Source organism: Panthera pardus, unplaced genomic scaffold, assembly GCF_024362965.1.
Source record: "Panthera pardus isolate Hobbes unplaced genomic scaffold, ASM2436296v1 HiC_scaffold_13, whole genome shotgun sequence".
NCBI classification, from domain to species: Eukaryota; Metazoa; Chordata; class Mammalia; order Carnivora; family Felidae; genus Panthera; species Panthera pardus.
In genome coordinates, this window is record NW_026526688.1 from 79,598,759 (window position 1) to 79,619,382 (window position 20,624).

Sequence of the window (20,624 nt, forward strand, 5' to 3'; positions counted from 1 at the left end):
GAGAGAGAGAGTCTTAAGAGAATCCCAAGACCCTGGGATCATGACCTGAGTCGAAATCAGGAGTTGGATGCTCAACCAACTGAATCATCCAGGCACCCCAAAAGAAGCTTTTTAAAGAAAAAGTTCCTTAACTTGTTTATCCTTACCCATTGCTTTTAAGGTTTTTTAAAAATTAATTTTCTTTCTCATAATCATGCACACATATTTTTGCATACATATAACTGAATATAATTTTTATTGTTATATTTTTAGACCAGAGGTGAAAATGGTAATTGTGAAAAGTATGGGAAAGTTATACCAGCAAGTGCTGTTCTATATGGAATGGCAGTAGAATGTGCAGAAATAAGAAGACATCATAGGTAAGTGATTATTTAAGTAGTAAATATTAGAAAACAGTAATTTTAAGGAGTAGACTGTCCTTGAAAGGTTATTTAGGGAATATTTATTTGGATGAGAATTTGTAGTTTTGTGACCTTTAAATTCATGATGTTTATTCCAGTCTTAATTCCCTTTTTGCCTTTTTCTTTTATTTATTTAAAAATTTTTTAAAATTATTATTTTTTTTAATTTGAGAGAGAGTGTGTGAATGTGGGAAGGTCAGAGGGAGAGAGAGAAAGAGAGAATTCCAAGTAGGCTTCACTCACAGGATGGAGCACGAGTCAAATTGAGGTTAACACAGGGCCCATAATCCCATGACCCTGGGATTATGATCTGAGCTGAAATCAAGAGTCAGGCACTCAACCCACTGAGCCACCAGCTCCCCTTTCTTTCTTTTAAAGAAAGAATTAAAACCAGCTTTAGATTTTTTAGTGGAAAATTAATTTTGATACAACTTAGTATCCTTTTTTTTTTAAGTTTGTTTATATTTAGAGAGAGGGAGAGAGAGAGAAAGCATGCAAGTGTGTGAACAGGGGAGGGGCAGAGAAAGAGAGGGAGAGAGAGAATCCCAAGCTGAGCCACCCATGCACCCCAAATTAGGTATCTTTTTGATGTGTGATAGATTCATATAGAAAAATATTAAGTTCAGACTGATTTCAGATGAAAGTGAAATAAAAGTTTCCAGTGTGAAAATAATTTATTTTAATTTATTTCTCCTATTTCCCTCTTCTTAATAACTTTATTGATATTATAATGTGTTGTGGTTATGTAGAATGAAATTTTAGGAAGTTTCTGCTCTGGAAATTCTAAGATTTACTTATCAAATATGACACAAGTGAAAATGTGATATTAAATATTTTTAGTCATAGAAGCCTCTTGGTTATTTTTTTTCTTGAGCATTAAAAAATATTTTATCTTGCTAAAATACTGATTCTTATTTTATTAGGACTTTTTAAAGAGGTCCCCTTCCTATAACTTAATAGTAGTAAACATAACATATAATTATTTTAAGAAATAGTGATGAGTAAAAGAAGAAAATAAAAATTATCCTAAACTCCTCACCATTAGATAACTACTGTTCATCTTTATTGTATATTCGTCCTTATTCTCTATGCATGTTACGGGGTGATAAGTAAAAATGTTTAGTGGTTGGTAGGGCATAGAGCATCAGCCAAACAGTGGCCTTAACTAGCAGATAGGCTGAATTAGTGTGCCTGGTTGAATGTCAGCTCTGTAAGTAAATGTGTATGTGTGTATAAATTTAATTTTGTTTTAAAAATATCAATAAATATATATGCTTTTTCTTTGTGAGCCTCTTCATGTTAGTAGATATGCTGCATGATTTTTTAAAACCAATTTCTTATTGGGATGCTTGGGTGGTTCAATTGGTTAAGCATCCAGCTCTTGATTTCGGCTCGGCTCATGGTCTCACGGTTTGTGAGATCAAGCCCCACATTGGGCTCTGCACTGACAATGCCAAGCCAGCTTGGGATTCTCTCTTCCCTCTCTCTCTGCCCCTCCCTGCCTCCCCCGCCCACCCCCACCAGGAATAAATGAGCGTTAGATCATGACCTGAGCCAAAATCACGAGTTAGATGCTTAACTGATTGAGCCACCCAGGCACCCTGTGGTATGGTTTGTTTTGTTTTTAAGTTTATTTATTTATTTTGAGAGAGAGAGAGAGAGGGAGAGAAAGAGGGAGCGAGAGAGAGAGAGAGAGAGAGCGCACACACACACACCTGAGCAGGGGGGAGCAGAGAGAGAGAGAGAGAGAGGGAGAGAGAATCCAATCCGGCTCTGTGCTATAAGCTCAGAGCCTGACAGCCTGACGCAGGGCTTGGACCCATCAACCATGTGATCATGAGTTTTGATAAATTTATATTCATGTATTTTATAAGAAATTAAAAGTAAGTTGTCATATCCTTTTTGTTTCTGTAGCACTTCTGAGTTATTAAAACCATTAATAGTTTCATTCATCTTTTGAGAGTATAATAAAATAATTTCTGGAAGTACACAACTCAACCTCAACCCTGTAAGGGCAGATAGACCAATAAATGAATACCTCTGAGATGAGAGAAGATCGGAGTTTCGTTTTTGTTTTTTTGAGAGAGAGAAAGAGCAAGAGTGAGCCTGTGCAGGCAGGGGAGAGGTAGAGGGGGAGGAGAAAGGGAGAGAGAGAAACTCAAGCAGGCCCCATGCTCAGCTCAGAGCCTGATGCAGGGCTCAATCTCACGACCTTGACCTGAGCTGAAATCAAGAGTTGGATGCTTAACCAAGTGAGCCACTGGGCTCCTCTGGAGTCCTTCTTTTTCATAAAATTGTGCTGCTAAATGCTCATGAAGTGTTCTTTTCAGTGTAGACTTTTATTGACATCAGAACATTGTTATAGCAAGTGCATAAACCATAAATTTATGGTGTGATGAATTTTCATGAAGTTGATGCACTTGTGTAACTAATGCTCAGATCAATGGTCAGAACCTTACCACCACCCCACAAAGTCCCTAGGTAGAAACCCGCCATCCTGACTTCTGACACCATAGCTGCTATCCTGACTTCTGACATCATAGATTATTTTGCTTGTTTTGAATTTTGTACAAGTGGGGTCATATAGAATGGTTTTTTTGTGCCTGGCCTTTTTTCAGTATCCATATCCACTGGTGTGTAGCTTGTTCATTCTCATTGATGTACGGTATGCCACTGTACAAATATACCAAGACATTTGCCCATTTTACTGTTGATGGATATTTACATTATATCCAGTTCTTTGATTATTAGAAGTAGTACAATTATAAACATTCTTGGACAGTCTTTTGGTGATTGTATACATGAATTTCTGTTGGCTGTATTCCCAGAAGTAGAAAAGCCACATACCTTCAGGTTCCTATATTAAGAATGAATCCAGAATGGGTATGTTCAGCTTGAGTAGGTACTAAGAAAAGTCTTCCAAAGTGGTCTTACTAATTTTAAACCCCTACCAATAGTGTATTAGACTTCTAGTGTAGATCCTAGTGTGTCTTCACCAACACCTGGTACTGACATTTCCCTTTTCCCCATTCTGGTGGTTGTGCAGTATGTTAACTTCATTTCCCTGGTGACTAGTGAGACTGAGCAACTTTTTGTATGCTTTTTGGCCATTTAGATATGCTCTTTTGTGAACTGTCTGTTTAAGTCTTTTGCCCGTTTTTGTTTTTCTTTTATTTGTAGAAATTTAAAAATATATTTTGGATAGGAGCCCTTTGTTGAATAGGTGTATTATAAATTGCTTCTACTCAATGTGCCTTTTTACTTTCTTAAAGCTGAGTATTTTTTGATGAACAGAGTTCTTAATTGTAATGTAGATCTATTTTTCATTTGTTTTCCTTTATAGTTAGTGATTGTGTATGTATTGTGTTTAAGAAATCTTTGCCAATAAAGTTTTTGTGTCATTTTTGTTTATTTTTTCTCGACTCAATTCTAAAAACAAAAAAACAAAAAAACCCACCCCATCTTTCTCCCTTCCGCTTCTCATTTTCCCTCTTACCAGGGTGTGTACTAAGGATGTTGCTGGGATCTGTTTACCAACAAATGTGAAATTTCAGAGTCCAGCTTGTTCTTCTGTGGATACTGAAGAGACAGTGGAACCATATACAACTGAAAAGATGAGTCGAGTTCCTGGGGGATATTTGGCTTTGACAGAGTGCTTTGAAATTATGACAGTAGATTTCAACAATCTTCAGGTAAAAAAAAAAAAAAAAGTTACAATTTTGAGCATTAAATTTCATGCATTGTTTAAAGTACTACATAGAACAGTCTTATTTTATGAGTTTGCATGGGATTCTGTTTACTATATGTAAGGAAAATGATTAAATGGTAGCCAGTAGTTTCTCCTGAAATTATTTACTTTAAATACATAGGAAGAAAATCCCTAAAGTTTGTTGGGAATGTATAATGTGCCAGGTGCTTTCACATGTGTTCTTAGATTGCTTTTACAACAGTGTTGCAATATAGTTATACTTATCCTTGGGCTGTACAGATGAGAGAACTTTTGTTTACATTCATTTTCCTCAGATTATGCAGGTGTGAATGCAAGAGTTATAACCTAGAGCTTTCTGACTTTTCTCAATGTTGTACTGTCGTTTTAAGTTAACAGTATTCCTTGAAATGAACAGTAATCCAGATCTCTAGATTGTATGTGTATTAGGGCGAGCACCCATATCAGTTTGCCCAAAAATGAGAGATTCCCAAGGCGCAGGACTTTCATTTTTAAAACTAGAACAGTCTTGGGGCACCTGGGTGGCTCAGTTGGTTGAGGGTCCGACTTCGGTTCGGGTCATAATCTCGCAGTCCCTGGGTTCGGGCCCCACTTCGTGCTCTGTGCTGACAGCTCAGAGCCTGGAGCCTGCTTCGGATTCTGTGCCTCCCTCTCTCTCTGCCCCTCCCCTGCTCGTGCTGTGTCTCACTCTGTCTCTCTCTCAAAAATAAATAAACATTAAGAAAAATTAAAAAAAAAACAAAACTAGAACAGTCTTGAGCAAACCAGGACAAGTTGATGGCCCTAAGTGTCTGTGTGTGTGTATTGGTAGGTGGTGGGAGGCTGTGCTACACAAAGGAAGTGCCTAAGGAAATGAAAAAATGTCACATCGAGTCCTTCTCTGAAGGTCTTTAAGTCAGATTAGATGAAACCCGCGTGAGCACAGAACACTTTGTGAAGGTCATTTTAGCCTAAGATCTTTATAATTTAATGCATTTAATATAATTTAATCCCCTATTAATTGTTACTAGATTTTTCTTGAGGTGGTTTGGAGCTACATTAACACTTTGACATTGATTACTGAGGCTGAGCTTCAAGAGCATTTCTTTTCTGATACAACTGTACAGTAGGGATCAACATGATTATAGTTGCTAAATACCCCAAAGCTGTCCTTATTTTGAGATTTTCTTACGTTAATTTTTCTTTGCCACAGTTTACATTAATTTTTCTTTGCCACAGTTAAATTTCAAGTAACATCTGCTTGTTTTAACACTTTCAAGTAATACAGAAGAATAGAAGAAAAAGTATATGTCGTCCTTTTTAATTTATTTTATTATTTTTTAAGCTTTATTTATTTAGTTTTGAGAGAGAGTACACACATGCATGCTGCTGGGGGAGGGACAGAGAAAGAGAATCCCAAGCAGCTCAGAGCTCCAGGCTGAGCGTCCAAAATCAGGAGTGTGACACTTAACCAACTGAGCAACCCAGGCACCCCTTCCTTTTTTTAAATCTAGGTCCTACTTTCTCAGATCACCAATTTGAAGTATATCTTTTGAGACTTGCTTTTCTGTGTTTCTACACACACACACACACACACACACACACTCTCATGTGCTCATGTTTTCAAAAACAATCCCTATTTCTTTGCTATTCACTTCCTTCGTTCAACAGTATATCCTGGATTTGTCTCTACATCAGTATTATGTATGTGCCTCATTTTATTTTTAATGTTTATTTTTGAGGGAGAGAAAAAGCGTGCACACGCTTGTGCACAGCGGGGGAGGGACAGAGACAGAGGGGGACAAGGATCCAAAGCGGACTCTGTGCTGGCAGCACAGAGCCCTACGCAGAGCTCTAACTTGCGAACTGTGAGATCATGACCTGAGCTAAAGTCATATGCTCAACTGACTGAGCCACCCACTCACTCTGCCTCATTGTTTTTAATAGTTCCACAGTTTTCCACTGTGGTAGATTGGAGCTTCTCATTTAGTATGCCTTAAATGGCTATAGGTGTGTCAAGATACTGATTCCCCCAGTGATGCTGGGCAGATCTGAGAACTTACAGAAATAGAAAGAGATGTAATAGTAGGACATGTATATATTGCATATATAAACTGCTTTCATTCCTTTTACATTTTTGTCAGGAATTAAAAAGTCTTGCAACTAAAAAATCTGGTAAAATTGGTATTCCTGTGATTAAAGAAGGCATACTAGATGCTATTGTGGTTTGGTTTGTACTCCAGCTTGATGATGAACACAGTTTATCCACAAGTCCTAGTGAGGAAACATGTTGGGAACAGGCTGTCTACCCCGTCCATGACCTTGCAGGTATATCTTGTCTAATTTTTGTTTGTTTGTTGGTGTGTTTGTTTAGTCTTGTTGCTTTAATCTTCTAAGCATTTCAATCAGTGTAAGAAAATTTACTTTGAATATGAAGTTTCCAGTTGAGGGAGATTGGTTAAGTTTTTCAGAACTTTCTTTTTTAAAAAGTAGTTTTAAATAGTTAATATATATAGTTAAGAAAAGAGAATAAAACATAATTGCTGCATACCATTCAAAAATGTCTATCGTTAAATTTCTTCAGCTCTGATTACTCTGGTTATCAGCAGATAATAGAATGCTAGTCCATTTTTTATAGAACATGGTAGAAAAGTACTAGTGCAGGAGTGCTTCCTGCTTTTAGAATCTGATGGCATTTGTGGAGCCACGAGTCGTAGAAATGCATACACACACATATAAACAACATTTTACAGTTTTAGAGGGCTCATAAATTCATGGACTTCCTTAGAGAAGTTCTATGTTAAGGATATTTTTCTGTAGAAATTTTTTTGCCAGCAATTTGATGGGTTTTAGTGTAGTTCACGTAAGTTGTATTGCATAGAAAAATTATACCTGTTTTAAACTGGGAGGTAGTAAGTTTCTATTTCTGTTTAGTCTCCTAGTCAAGGATTTAATTTGGCAAGACCATTAAGTCATGGGATGAGTATAGTGTTGCGGCTAGTATGGTGTTTTTGGAATCAGTCAGGTAGATTTGGGATTCAAGTCTTAGCACTGCTACTGACTCTCTGGCTAGCCTTGCTGGTTATGTCTCAGAGCTGTTATTATGTGATGTATAAAAATGGGATGCTGCTGCCTACTTGGTAGGATTGTTGTAGGGATTATCAGTGATAATGGATGTAAAATGCCTATCATAGCAACTGGCACTCAGTAAGTGGCATTTTTTCTTTATTTGTTTTATTTTTAAAACTATAATTCCAGTATAATTAACATATCGTGTTACATTAGTTTCAGATCATCAATGTGATAATTCAGCAATTCTTTATTCAAGCTCATCATAAATATACTCTTTTTTTAATGCTTATTTATTTTGAGAGAGATTATGTATGCATGTGCATGCATGTGAGTAGGGGAGGGGAGGAGAGAGAGGGAGAGGGAATCCCAAGCAGGCTCCATGATGTTAGTGCAGAGCCTGATGGAGGGCATGATCTTAGAAACCATAAGTTCATGACCTGAGCCAAGATCAAGAGTCAGATGCTCAATGCACCGAGCCATCCAGGCACCCCATCATAAATATATTCTTAATTCTCACCTCCTATTTCACCCATCCATCCACCTCCCTCTCCTCTGGTAACCATAAGTTTGTTCACTATAGTTAAGAGTCTGTTTTTAGTTTGTCTCTTTTTTTTTCTTTGTTTGTTTGTTTTTTAAATTCCACGTATGAATGAAATCATGTGGTATTTGTCTCTGACTGACTTATTTCTTAAGCATTATACTCTGTAGATCCATTTATATTGCTGCAAATGGCAAGATTTCATTCCTTTTTATGGCTGAGTAATATTCTATTGTATGTATATATCACATCTTTTTTTTCTAAGTTTTTATTTAAACTTATTCAATACCTCCATACATCACCTGGTGCTCATCATACCAAGTGTATTCCTTAATCCCCATCACCTATTTAACCCATCCCCCAGCCCACCTCTCTTCTATACCACATTTCTTTATCCATTTATCTATCAGTGTTCTCTTGGGCTGCTTCCATACCTTGACTATTGTAAATAATGCTGCTATAAACATAGGGGTGTGTGTATCCCTTTGAATTAGTGCTTTCGTGTTCTTTGAATAAATACCCAGCAGGGGTAATTACATTTTTAATTTATTGAGGAACCTCCATGCTATTTTCCACAGTATTCCCACCCACAGTGCACATCTTTGCCAACACTTGTTTCTTGTGTTTTTTTTTTCAGCCATTCCGACAGGTGTGAGGTTATATCTCACTGTGGTTTTGATTTGCATTTCCCTGATGATTAGTGATGTTGCACATCTTTTCATTTGTTATTTTGTTTATTCTAACTTTCTTATAGTAACTTAGATGGGATTTAAAAATTTTAATCCTTCTTAGGGAAAGGACATTTTAAATGTGTAAACAAAAGAATAATTTGTATTTTCAACCATATCTAAATGCTGATAAGAAGAAATTGTGATTATACATGCACATTTTAAAGTTTTACCAAGTTTGAAAGTTCATGGATAAGACCATGATACACTCTTTATTGTAGGACTTAGTCCTTCCTTATATTATCAAATTCCTAAACATGAAAGAACGTTTAAATATAAACAGAAATATTACTGACAAGGTTCTATTGAATGCTGCCTTGTTCTTTTTGGAAATTGCTGTTAGAGAAAAGAATGCTCCTTTAAGCTAAAGTGAGATTTGGTATTGATCCCTGACTTTTATTTATCTTTGTTATTCGCTTCACTACTGAAGAGGATTCGGAGTCTCCTGTACCCCTTTCCCCACTCCATAATATGGGGACATGATACCTAGTGATTGCAGTAAAGGCACTATAAAACTAATAGTTGGGGTCCAGTAATGGAGCTCTTGAATCTATTATGCCATTAGTTAATTGAATCTTCAAACTTAAGTTTTTCACTAAGTAAAGCTGTAGGGATTTTTCCTAGTTTTTTTGTAGGACATGAATAAATTGATTCACTTAATTCTATTAAATCAATAGATGTAATCTTTCCTGTAGTGATTTCAAAATGAGGGGAGGGTGGAAGTATTTGTATGATTCTTAGACTTATAAATATATTAATTACAATTTTTCTTTCTTTCTTACTGTTTTATGGAGACTACTGGATAAAATCTGGGGACCAGGTGATGATGGAAGTGTCTTGTCAAGATTGTTACTTAAGAATCCAGAATATCAGTGTTTTCAGTTCAGAACATGAAATGGATGTTGGAAAAGATTTTTGCAAGGATAAAGACTTGTTCTCCTTAGGAAGTGAAGCTGAACTCTGTAGTGCCCTGGCTAACCTTCAGACCAGCAAACCAGATGCTATGGAGCAGACATGTATATTGGAATCCACAGAAATTGCTTTGCTTAATAACAACCTCTATCATGAAAGCTTTAAAATGGCAATGAGAAAAGTGTTGTCTTCCTTGACTCCAGAGAAACTGTGTCAGGCCATGGATACTCACTGCCAGAATAACGAGATGAGCTGTGGAAGTGGACAGAGTAATTCAGAAGAGAGCATCCCTGAACCATTCTATGTGTTAGATGTTTCCGAAGGCTTCTCCATTCTGCCCATAATTGCTGGCACACTTGGGCAGGTTAAACCTTACAGTTCTGTGGAGAAAGACCAACATCGTATAACTCTGGACCTCATATCTGAAGCCAATCACTTTCCTAAAGAAACACTTGAGTTTTGGCTGAGACATGTGGAAGATGAATCTGCTGTGTTGCAAAGGCCAAAATCAGACAAGTTGTGGAGTATAATTATACTGGATGTCATTGAGCCATCTGGGCTCATTCAGCAGGAAATAATGGAAAAAGCTGCAATATCCAGGTAAAACACAAAATGCAACTTTTGTATTTTGAGCTTAAATTGATATAAATTGGTTTAGTTCTTCAATGGCATAACTGTGCAGATGAGTTATGATCATAGTATGTTCTAAGCATTGCTTTTCAGGACATGTGACTTTATGCCTTTCTCTTTGTGTGCATGTCATTACTCGTTGTTTTTGGTCTAAAGGAATCCCTGCTCTGTAGGTGTGAAGAAGAGAGCCTGCTTTGAGATTGGACTGTCTATGTATGATATAGAGAATTAAGCAGAGATCTATAAGAACGGATAAGACATTCAGGGTAAATAGGGAAAAATCAAATCACATCTTTTTTAAAAAAACATTTTTTTTTTAAGGTTTTATTTATTTTTGAGACAGAGAGAGACAGAGCATGAATGGGGGAGGGGCAGAGAGAGAGGGAGACACAGAATCGGAAGCAGGCTCCAGGCTCTGAGCCATCAGCCCAGAGCCTGACGCGGGGCTCAAACCCACGGACCGCGAGATCGTGACCTGAGCTGAAGTCGGACACTTAACCGACTGAGCCACCCAGGCGCCCCTCAAATCACATCTTAATAAGACGTATCTTTAAGAGATATATAGTACACAGTTGATGATATGTTGGGAGAGCAGGGTGCTTCTTTAAAAAAATTTTTTTTTTAAATGTTTATTTTGAGAGAGTGTGTATGTGCACAAGTGGGGGAGAGGCAGAGAAAGAGGGAGAGGGAATCCCGAGCAGGCTTCACACTGTCAACACAGAACCTGACTCGGGGCTCAATCTCACAAACAGTGAGATCATGACCTGAGCAGGTATCAAGAATCAGATGCTCATCCAACTGAGCCACCTAGGTGCCCTGAGCAGAGTGCTTCTGATGAACAATCCCAGTCCTCTTAGGTCTTAAAATCTTTATTTTATAGTACAGTTATCTCCCTAAGAGATTTTCCCTTCAGTGTTGTTGCTGGAGGCAAACTTGACCCTAATATTTAATACTGAAAGCAAATTTGGCTAAGCTTCAAAGACCTTTGGTCATGCTGCTCAGATCTGAAAAGATGGCAATATTTAACGTTTGGGGATCCAAGTTTGAGTAAAATGAATGTTACAGATTTTGGATTTTGTGGTGTATATATGGGTTGTTTTGTAGTATAGGAAAAGCAGGGAATACAGACCAGATTGCAATAGCAAAGGCAGATTATCTATTGAAGAAAAAAACATTTGACAAAACCAGGAAAAAGTGATTCTATGGGTAATTATATTTTAGGTTCTATATACATTTTCTTTTGTTAGCCAAGCTCTTCTTATGGAGTAACAAATAAAAATCACCACTTTTTTTTTCTTCAAAACAGTTTTGTACATATCACAAATTATGGGGATACAGAGATTTGACACAAATACATACATACATGCACATAAAATTTTAATCAGATATACTCAATAGAGTTTAGAACGTGGTGCTTAACCAACTTTTTTTTTTTTTTTTAACGTTTATTTATTTTTGAGACAGCGAGAGACAGAGCATGAATGGGGGAGGGTCAGAGAGAGGGAGACACAGAATCTGAAACAGGCTCCGGGCTCTGAGCTGTCAGCACAGAGCCCGACGCGGGGCTCAAACTCACGGACCGTGAGATCATGACCTGAGCCAAAGTCGGCCGCTTAACCGACTGAGCCACCGAGGCGCCCAGAATGTGGTGCTTAAAGGGTTCAGAGCTAGTCTCACATTTGTTAATGAATTCCTGAAGTAGTGAAATTTTCTATCAATCACATAATACAGACTCTCATCCTCAGTTTTCCTCATCTGTAAAATGAGGGATATTGCATTAGCCACCTTGGAAGGAATTTCAGCTCTATGAATTTTTAACACAAATGAAGTTTGACTTATTTAGAAAGACACTTTACCTAATGGTTTATTTTATCTTCAGTTTTAATTCTTTTTCAAATTTTTTTTATTGTGGTAAAATGCACATAACATAAAATTTACCATCTTAACTATCTTTAAATGTACAGTTTGGTGGTATTAAATATTTTCATAATGTTGTGCAACCATCATCACCTTCAATTATCCCCATAACTCTTTTCATCTTGTAAAATGAAACCTTCTGCACATTAAACAATAACTCCCCATTCCATCCACTCCCCAGCAGCTAACAATCATGATTCTAGTCTCTGCTTCTATGAGTTTGACTACCTCATATGACTGGAACCATACTATATATTTTTGTTACTGTCTTTATTTCACTTGGAATAATGTCCTCCAGGTTCATCCATGTTGTAGCATGTGTCAGAACTTCTTTTTTTTAAATTTTATTTATTTATTTATTTTTAAATTTTTTAATGTTTATTTATTACTGAGAGACAGAGGCAGAGCATGAGCAGGGGAGGGACAGAGAGGGGGAGACACAGAATCTGAAGCAGGCTCCAGGCTCCAAGCTGTCAGCACAGAGCCTGACGTGGGGCTCGAACTCACAAACTGTGAGATCATGACCTGAGCCCAAGTTGGACGCTCAACCGACTGAGCCACCCAGGCGCCCCTGAACTTCTTTTTTTTTAAGGCTGAATCATATTGCATTGTATGTATATATCACATTTTGCTTATTCATTCATTCATTGATGGACACTTGGGTTACTTCCACCTTTTAGCTATTGTGAATAACAATAATAATGAACATGAGAATGCAAATATCTTTCAGACCCTGCTTGAAATTCTTTTGGGTATATACCCAGAAGTGGAATTGCTGGATCATATGGTAATTCTAGTTTTAATTTTTTGAGCAGCTGCTATACTGCTTTCCACACTTGATGTACAATTTTATATTCCCATCAGCAGTACACAGGGTTTAAATCCTCACCAGCACTTGTTATTTTGTTTTTTTTTTTTTTTTTGTTTTTTTTTTTTGTAGTAGCTCTCCTACTGGGTGGGAGATGATGTCTTAATGTTTTGATTTGCATTTCCCTATTAGTGTTGTTGAGCTTTTTAAAATAAGTGCTTATTGGCTATCTTTATATCTTCTTTGGAAAAATGTCTTTTCAAGTTCTTTGCCAATTTTTGAGTCAGACTTTTTTTTTTTTATTTTTAGGAATTCTCTATGTATTTGGATATTAATTCCTTATCAGATAATTTACAAATATTTTCTCCAATTCTGTGGGTTGGTTGCCTTTTTACTTTATTGAAAGTATCTTTTTGTTTTTTTAATGTTTATTTTTGAGAGGAGCGGGGAGGGGCAGAGAGAGAGAGGGAGACAGAATCTGAAGCGACTCCAGGCTCCATGCTGTCAGCACAGAGCTTGAAGTGGGGCTGGAACCCACAAATCACAAGATCATGACCTGAGCTGAAGTCAGATGCTTAACTGAGGTGCCCTGAAAGTGTCTTTTGATGTGCAGAAATTTAAATTTTTATACAGTCCACTTTTTTTTTTTTTTTTTAAATTTGTTGCCTGTGCTTTTGGTTTGATATCCAGGAAATTATTGTCAGATTCTGTGGCCTAAAACTATTCTCTCATGTTTTCTCTAAGAGTGTTTATAGTTTTAGGTCTTACATTTAGGTCTTTGATCCATTTTGACTTAATTTTTGTATATGGTATATAGTTAGGGCGCAGCTTCACTCCTATGAGTGTGGATATCCAGTTTTCCAAACACTGTTAATAGAAAAGACTGTCTTTTCCACATCGAATGCTCTTGATACCCTTGGCAAAAATCATTTCACCGTATATGTCAAGGTTTATTTCTGAACTCTTGAATTCTGTTTCATTGATCTACATGTCTCCCTTTATGCCAGTACCATCCTGGTTTGATTACTGTAGCTTCATAATAAGTTTGTTTTTAAGTAACTAATTCTTTTTTTATGTGGGAAACATTCAATTTATCATCTAAACCATTTTTAAGTATACAGCTAAGTAGTACTAAGGTATTTTCACATTGTAACCAATAGGTCTCTAGAACTTTTTCATCTTGCAAAACTGAAACTTTATAACCACAAAACACTAATTCCCCTCACCCCCCAAGCCCTTGGCAACCACCTTTCCAATTTCTATGTCTATTTTGTATTATTTTGAGTACTTTAGATACTTCATATGTGGAATCATATGGTATTTGTCTTATGTGACTGATGTATTTCACTTACCATAATGTCCTTGAGGTTCACCCATGTTGTAACATGTAACAGGATTTCCTTCTTTTTTAAACTGCATAATATTCCACTATATAAATATGCCATTAGCCATTCATCTATTGATGGACACTTGAGTTATTCTACCTTTTAGCTACTGTGAATAATCTCTGAGATTCTGCTTTCAGTTGATTTTTTTTTAAGTTTATTTATTTATTTTTGAGAGAGAGAGGAAGAGTGCAAGTAGGGGAGGGACAGAGAGAGGGGGAGAGAGAGAGAATCCCAAGCAGGGATGCCGGGCTTGAACTCACAAACCATGAGATCATGACCTGAGCCGAAATCCAGAGTCTGATGCTCAACCAGCTGAACCACCCAGGCGCCCCTGCTTTCAGTTCTTTTGATATATATCCAGAGGTGCAATTAACTGAGTCATATGGTAATTCTATTTTTAATTTTTTGAGGAATCTCCAGAATCTTTTTTATAATGGCTGTACCATTTTACATTTCTATCAGCAGTGCACAAGGATTCCAGTTTCTCCACATCTTTACCAACATTTGTTTATTTTCTGTTCTTTTGATAGTAGACATCCTAATGGGTGTAGGCTCATGTTTTATGGTTTGATTTGCATTTCTCGTGATTAGTGATATTGAGCATTTTTGCATATTGTTGTTGGTCATTTTTATATCTTCTTTCAAGAACTGCCTATTGAAGTCCATTGCCCATTTTTTAATCGGATTTTTGCTGTAGTTGAGTTATAGGAGTTTGTTATATATCCTGGATGTTAACCCCTTATGAGATACATGATTTACTGATATTTTCTCTCATTTCATAGGTTGCCTTTTCACTCTGTTGATTGTGTCCTTTAGGCCTTTGATGTGCAGAATTTTTTAAGTTTGATGTAGTCTCATTTGTCTGTTTTCGAATTTGATCATTATGTCTGGTCAAGTCTCTGTTGAATCCCACTAGTAAAATGTTCAATTCAGTTATTTTTCAGCTCACAATTTGTTTGGTTCTTTTTTATAGTTTCTATGTCTTTGTTGATATTCTCTATTTATTTATGCATCATTTTCTGCATTTCATTTATTTGAGCATCCTAATGATAGTTAATTTTAATTCTTTTATCTGTTTCATTAGGGTCAATTTCTGGATATTTAACGTCCTTTGATTATGCCATGTTTCCGTATTTGTATGCCACGTTAACTTTTGTTAGGACTTGAGCTTTTAGAAGAATGCCTCATCTCTCTCAGTTTTTGTACAGGGAGGCTTTGTACAGGGAGGACCTTTACCATTCAGCCTGACTAGAGATTCTGAAGACCTCGCAAGCCTTTTCTGGGCTTGTAGCTTCTTTGGGGCTTTTGTGTGTCAGCTAGTTGAAGTCTTGCTGGTTTCTCCTCAGGAGCTCCCCTAGTATCGGTCTGAAGTACTGCAGCTCCCTTGGTGCTATAGCAAGTCATAGTACCAGAGCTCACCCTGATGACTGTCTGTGGAACTGCAGACTCTCTGGTCTTTAAGCCAAGTCATCGCCTTTGTAATCTACCAGAGGGCCCCAGCCTGGCGCCCATTTTTTGTCACTTAGATTTCATGTGAGACAGAAACCAGTTCCTTGGGCAGCACTCCCAAAAGTCATAGTGTTGGATGTACGTTCCATTCTTCTGTTTCTCTCCCCAACAAGAAGCTGGGAATTGGGGGTTGTCTCTTGATTGTACTGTGCTGTAGCTGGGGACTAAATGTAGCTGGCAAGTAAATGCGATACACTTTCCTATCATCTTCCATATAGTTCTTTCTGGCCGTGTACTGGCTTGGAGTACAGGAACCTCTTAACTAGTTTCTAGGTATCTCACAGAAACAGTTTAGTCTGTGTGTTTTTTAGGTTTTTTTTTTTTTTCATGTTTATTTCTGAGAGAGACAGAGAGCTCAGGTGGGGGAGGGGCAGAGAGAAAGGGAGACAGAGAATCTCAAGCAGGCTCCACACTGCCAATGTAGAGCCCAAGGTGGGGCTTGAACTCAGAAGTTGTGGGATCGTGACCTGAGCTGAAATCAAGAGTCAGATGCTTAACTGACTGAGCCACCCAAGTGCCCCTAGTCTGTGCCGTTTTGGGTAAGTAAGTGTCTCTGTGGGAAGAGGTGAATCTGAGGCTTCCTTTTCTACCATTTTATTTATATGGTCATTTTCCCTGTACTTTGTAGTAACTTTTGAAATCAGGAAGTATAAAACTTCCAACTTTGTTCTTTTTCAAGATTGTTTTGGCTATTCTGGATCCCTTGAAATTCCATATAATTTTAGGATGGGGTTTTCTATTTTGGTAAAAAATGCTGTTGGGATTTGAAAGGGACTGCATTAAATCTGTATAGCTCACTTTGGGTAGCAACAGTATTTTCTTCTAGTCTGTGAATGTGGGATATCTTTTGATTTATTTGTGTCTTCTTTAATTTCTTCCAGCAATGTTTGTAGTTTTCAGTTTACAAGTCTTTTCCACCTGCTTCGTTAAGTTTATTCCTAAGTACTTTATTACTTTGACGCTATAGAAAGTGAAATTGTTTCCTAAATTTCCTTTTTGGGTTGTTCATATTAATTGCAAAAATACCACTAATTTGTGTGTATTGGTTTTATGTCCTGCAACTTTGCTGAATTAATTAGTTGTAATATTTTTATGTGGAATCTTCAGAGGCTTTTACATATATGATAATGTTGTTTATGCACAGAGATAGTTTTACTTCTTCATTTCCAACTTTGATGCCCTTTATTCTTCTTGCCTGATTGCTTCCCCTAGGACTTACAGTGACTACATTGAATGGAAGTAATGAAAGTGGGTGTCCTTTTCTTGTTCCTGATCTTTAGTGGAAAAGCGTTCAGTCAGTCACATTTTATTTAAATGTAACCTTTAAAGGATTTTTAAAAAGCATGTTTGGTTATAAAAACAATTGAGCAGTGTGTTCTGTCTGAATGATTAGTTATATTAGTGGGAAACATATAAAGCTACCAACTCCTTTTCCTGGTGTTTCTTAGTTGGGGCGGGTGTCCTATTGGAAGTTTGGGTGGGACAGTTTTGGTTTAATTTTCTTATATAGGATTGTCCTATGGATTGCAGGATGTTTGGCACCTCTGGTCACTAAATGCTAGTAGTGCCCATGATTATTGTTTTAACCAGTGTTCCCTCCCCTCCAAATCCCTACCTCCTGAGTAACAGTGAAGAACCAGTGCTTCTTTCCTTCAGCCCAAGCTATTGTTCAATCTCCTTACCTGAATGGGCGGGCTTATCTTGATTCTGGGGACAGAGGTATGCAGATACTTCTCACACAGGCCTCCTGTTATTAATGGTCAGTGTTTAACAGAGGGGAGGTCTCATGACTGGTGAAAGAGGGTGAAGTTATATCTGGGATAAGGGCATCTGTCTCACTAGAACTCCTCTGAGCACCCCCAAACAAGGCAAGGGAAAATGAGCCATTTCACAGACTCAAATATTTAGTTTCTAGCTACCTTTCTTTGTAGTCATTGTTTTAAAATCTTCATTCTTAGACTTTGCTCAGTCATACTAGATTAAAATACAGGAAGAAGTTTAAAAGCTTGGTACTTTTCTTTTTTTAAATTTAAAACGCATTTAAAAACATCTTGTGTTGGGTCACAAGGAAACTGAAGAGTTTCTTCAGAATTTTTGCCATTTATGGTTAGACTTTTGAGTTGGAACGTATTTTCTCACTGCTGAAGGCACAGATGGTTCAGAAGTATTATTTGGCTTTGCAGAGGATCCATCGAGGAGTCTGGCAGCTGCAGTGGTATAAGTGACAACAAAACAGTGTCAGTAAAGCTAAGCAGAATTTCAAGGCAATTACTCTTTTATCTAAACATAACTAAGGAGCATTCCTGTTAGTGACAGTAATATTGAGTTAAGGATTTGTGTGACATTTTATTTATTTATATTAAAAATTTTTTAATGTTTATTTACTTTTGAGAGAAAGAGAGAGAGAGAGAGAGAGAGGCAGAGAGAGGTAGAGAGAGAGGGAGACACAGAATCTGAAGTAGGCTCCAGGCTCAGAGCTGTCAGCACAGAGCCCGATGCGAGACTCGAACTCACAAACTGTGAGATCATGACCTGAGCCGAAGTTGGACGCTTAACCAACTGAGCCACCCGGGTGCCCCATTGTATAACATTTTAGATTAAAATAGTATGACCATGGTCTTTTAAAATAATTATCATATACTGCCTTTGTGTATAGTATTTATCTCTAGTACAGTTGTTAGTACTCTAGTCAGCCTGTTCTGACTTTTTAGGGTTCAGAAGATAAAATTTTGATATTTTGTTTAGTCTAATTTTCTGAAATGATTTAATGTAATGCCCTCCCTTCCTTTTCCCCATAGATTTTTATGGTTAGAAGGTTGACTTCTAACCGTATGTGCTTTTTCAGCTTGCAAATTTCATAGAACAGTACCCTCTTGTGGTTACTGGGGATGGAGGGAATTTAGTCAAGAGCATAAAGCTCTGGCTGGTCTGTCATTTGAGAAATTGTGATCTTAATAGTGATTAGATCTGGCTCTATTTAAATGGATCACAATTAGAGATAACTTCATCATTTTTTCAGAAAAATTAGTGCCATTGAATTATCAGGAATAAACCTGATCCATTTGAGCAAAACAGGTAGATTTCTCCAGTTTTTTAGGAAGACACATTTTTATCTGGTTTGGTAAAGACATAGACAGGAATTTTGTTAAGAGCTGTGTAATTTTATTAATTATAGAGATTAATTTCTATTAGACTTTACCTAAAATACTAGAAGTTGATAGGAAAGTAATAACAAAAATGAGCAAAGTACTGTGAAGTCCTTTTTTAGGCTGATCTATAATATGTAGGACTTACTACAATGTAAATGATGATGTACTTATATTTATTTACTGAAGAGAGATTGTCTTGGTTTAAGATCATGACTTTTCTCAGTCTAATGGCATTATACTTAGGAATCATCTCTAACTTCCCTTGCTGATTCCATGTTCATCAAATGACCCAGTTATGACTTGGCTTCCAATGACCTAATCTTTAGGGAGAGCTGTTACAAGAGCAGTCTGTTTACTTATCATAAAGTTTTCCATCAACTTTTTATTTTGAAATATTTCAAAATTTCAAACTTAAGAAAAATTGCAAGAATAGTAACAATGAACATAAGACTATTGTTTTTGTCTTTATAACCTTCACGGTTTAACATTTAGCGTGTATCTCCTTAGAACAAAGGCTTTTCCCTACATATCACAATAAAATCACATTCAGGAAACTTAACATTGATAAAGATACTATTATTTAACATATAGTCTATATTAAACATTTCCCTATCCCAGTAATATCCTATATTCCTTTTTTTCTCCCCAGTCTTCCTCAGTTTTCCTCACAGAAGTTTTGTCACATTAGGAGGCATATAGTATTGCTTTATCCCATGATTGTTGATATTAATTTAGGTCAGTGTGTTTTAAGTTGTATTCACTGGGTTTTTCCATAGTAAGTTGCTGTTTTTCCCTTTGTAACTAGTAAGCCATTTGTGGGGACGATACTTGGAGACGATGTAAATATCTTTTTCCAAATAAAACTTTCACCCACTAGTTTTAACATCCATTGATTACTCTTCCTGAATCTAAAGACTTACATCCATCAAGCCAACTGGTTGTTTTTCTCTTTCATGGATCAGCGGCCACTTTGACTTTTTGGGAAATTATTTCCAGTGGTTTATCACTCTGAACAACCAGCCAATAACATACAGTCCATTAGATTAGGTACAATCTGTAGTTTACCAATTCATTATGAATTAATTATTGGTATTTATAAAATGCAGGGAATCACGATGATTTTTAAAACATTTTTCCTTCTCTAGGTGTTTGCTGCAATCTGGAGGCAAGATCTTTCCTCAATATGTGTTGATGTTTGGGTTGCTTGTGGAATCACAGACACTGGTAGAAGAGAGTGCTGTTCAAGGAACAGAACGCACTCTTGGATTGAATATAGCACCCTTTATTAATCAGTTTCAGGTAAGTGTTTAGAAGAGAAGTTCCATCAGGTGGCTATTACCCACCATCTACCTTATCTTTCTCCATAGTTTAATACAGTCACTGTGTTTAGCTGGATCAGGATGGTAATCAGTTTCCTAGAGCAAAGGAATTTATGAGTGAAAATCAACATAGGGATTAGAATCGCCAAGGAATTCTGTTGTTCCTATTGACAAAAGTCTATAGATATTCTTCTGAACCACTAAGTGAAAATAGGGTACTAGGTTTAGTCTTATGAAAAAGGGTGCTTCTTGTCTAAAGCAGAAGCAGTCAGAAAAAGACCTGTGTTCCAAACTTGAACCCTTTAGTACATTGAAACCTCAGGCTGGCAGGTGATAGATGTAAGCAGCTAGTGTCTAGACAGTTAGACTGCTGTGGGTAAGAATATAGGAGCCTAGGAAACTGGAGCGCAAGGCAAAGGGTTTAGTTGCTATTTGGGAAACAAGGAGTCAAGATCTAGTGCTGGCAAAGGTATTAGCAGAATACAGATTTGCGGATTAAAATTGTGTGAGTGGATAGAATGTTTAAGGGAAGAAGTTTGGGTTGAAG

General features: G+C 37.0%; 1 protein-coding gene across 3 annotated transcripts in view; it reads left to right on the plus strand.

Annotated features, from left to right (window-relative positions):
* PRMT9 (protein arginine methyltransferase 9) overlaps positions 1-20,624 on the plus strand; it is a 37,258-nt gene that overhangs the window by 13,312 nt on the left and 3,322 nt on the right. For 2 of the 3 annotated variants that reach the window (XM_053901205.1, XM_053901206.1), the window contains exons 6-11: positions 253-359; positions 3,901-4,093; positions 6,252-6,435; positions 9,240-9,957; positions 12,635-12,691; positions 19,904-20,057. In XM_053901205.1, coding sequence (XP_053757180.1) covers positions 253-359; positions 3,901-4,093; positions 6,252-6,435; positions 9,240-9,957; positions 12,635-12,691; positions 19,904-20,057 — 1,413 coding nt within the window. The remainder of the gene's footprint in view (positions 1-252; positions 360-3,900; positions 4,094-6,251; positions 6,436-9,239; positions 9,958-12,634; positions 12,692-19,903; positions 20,058-20,624) is intronic. The other variant, XM_019421018.2, reaches the window with a different exon arrangement.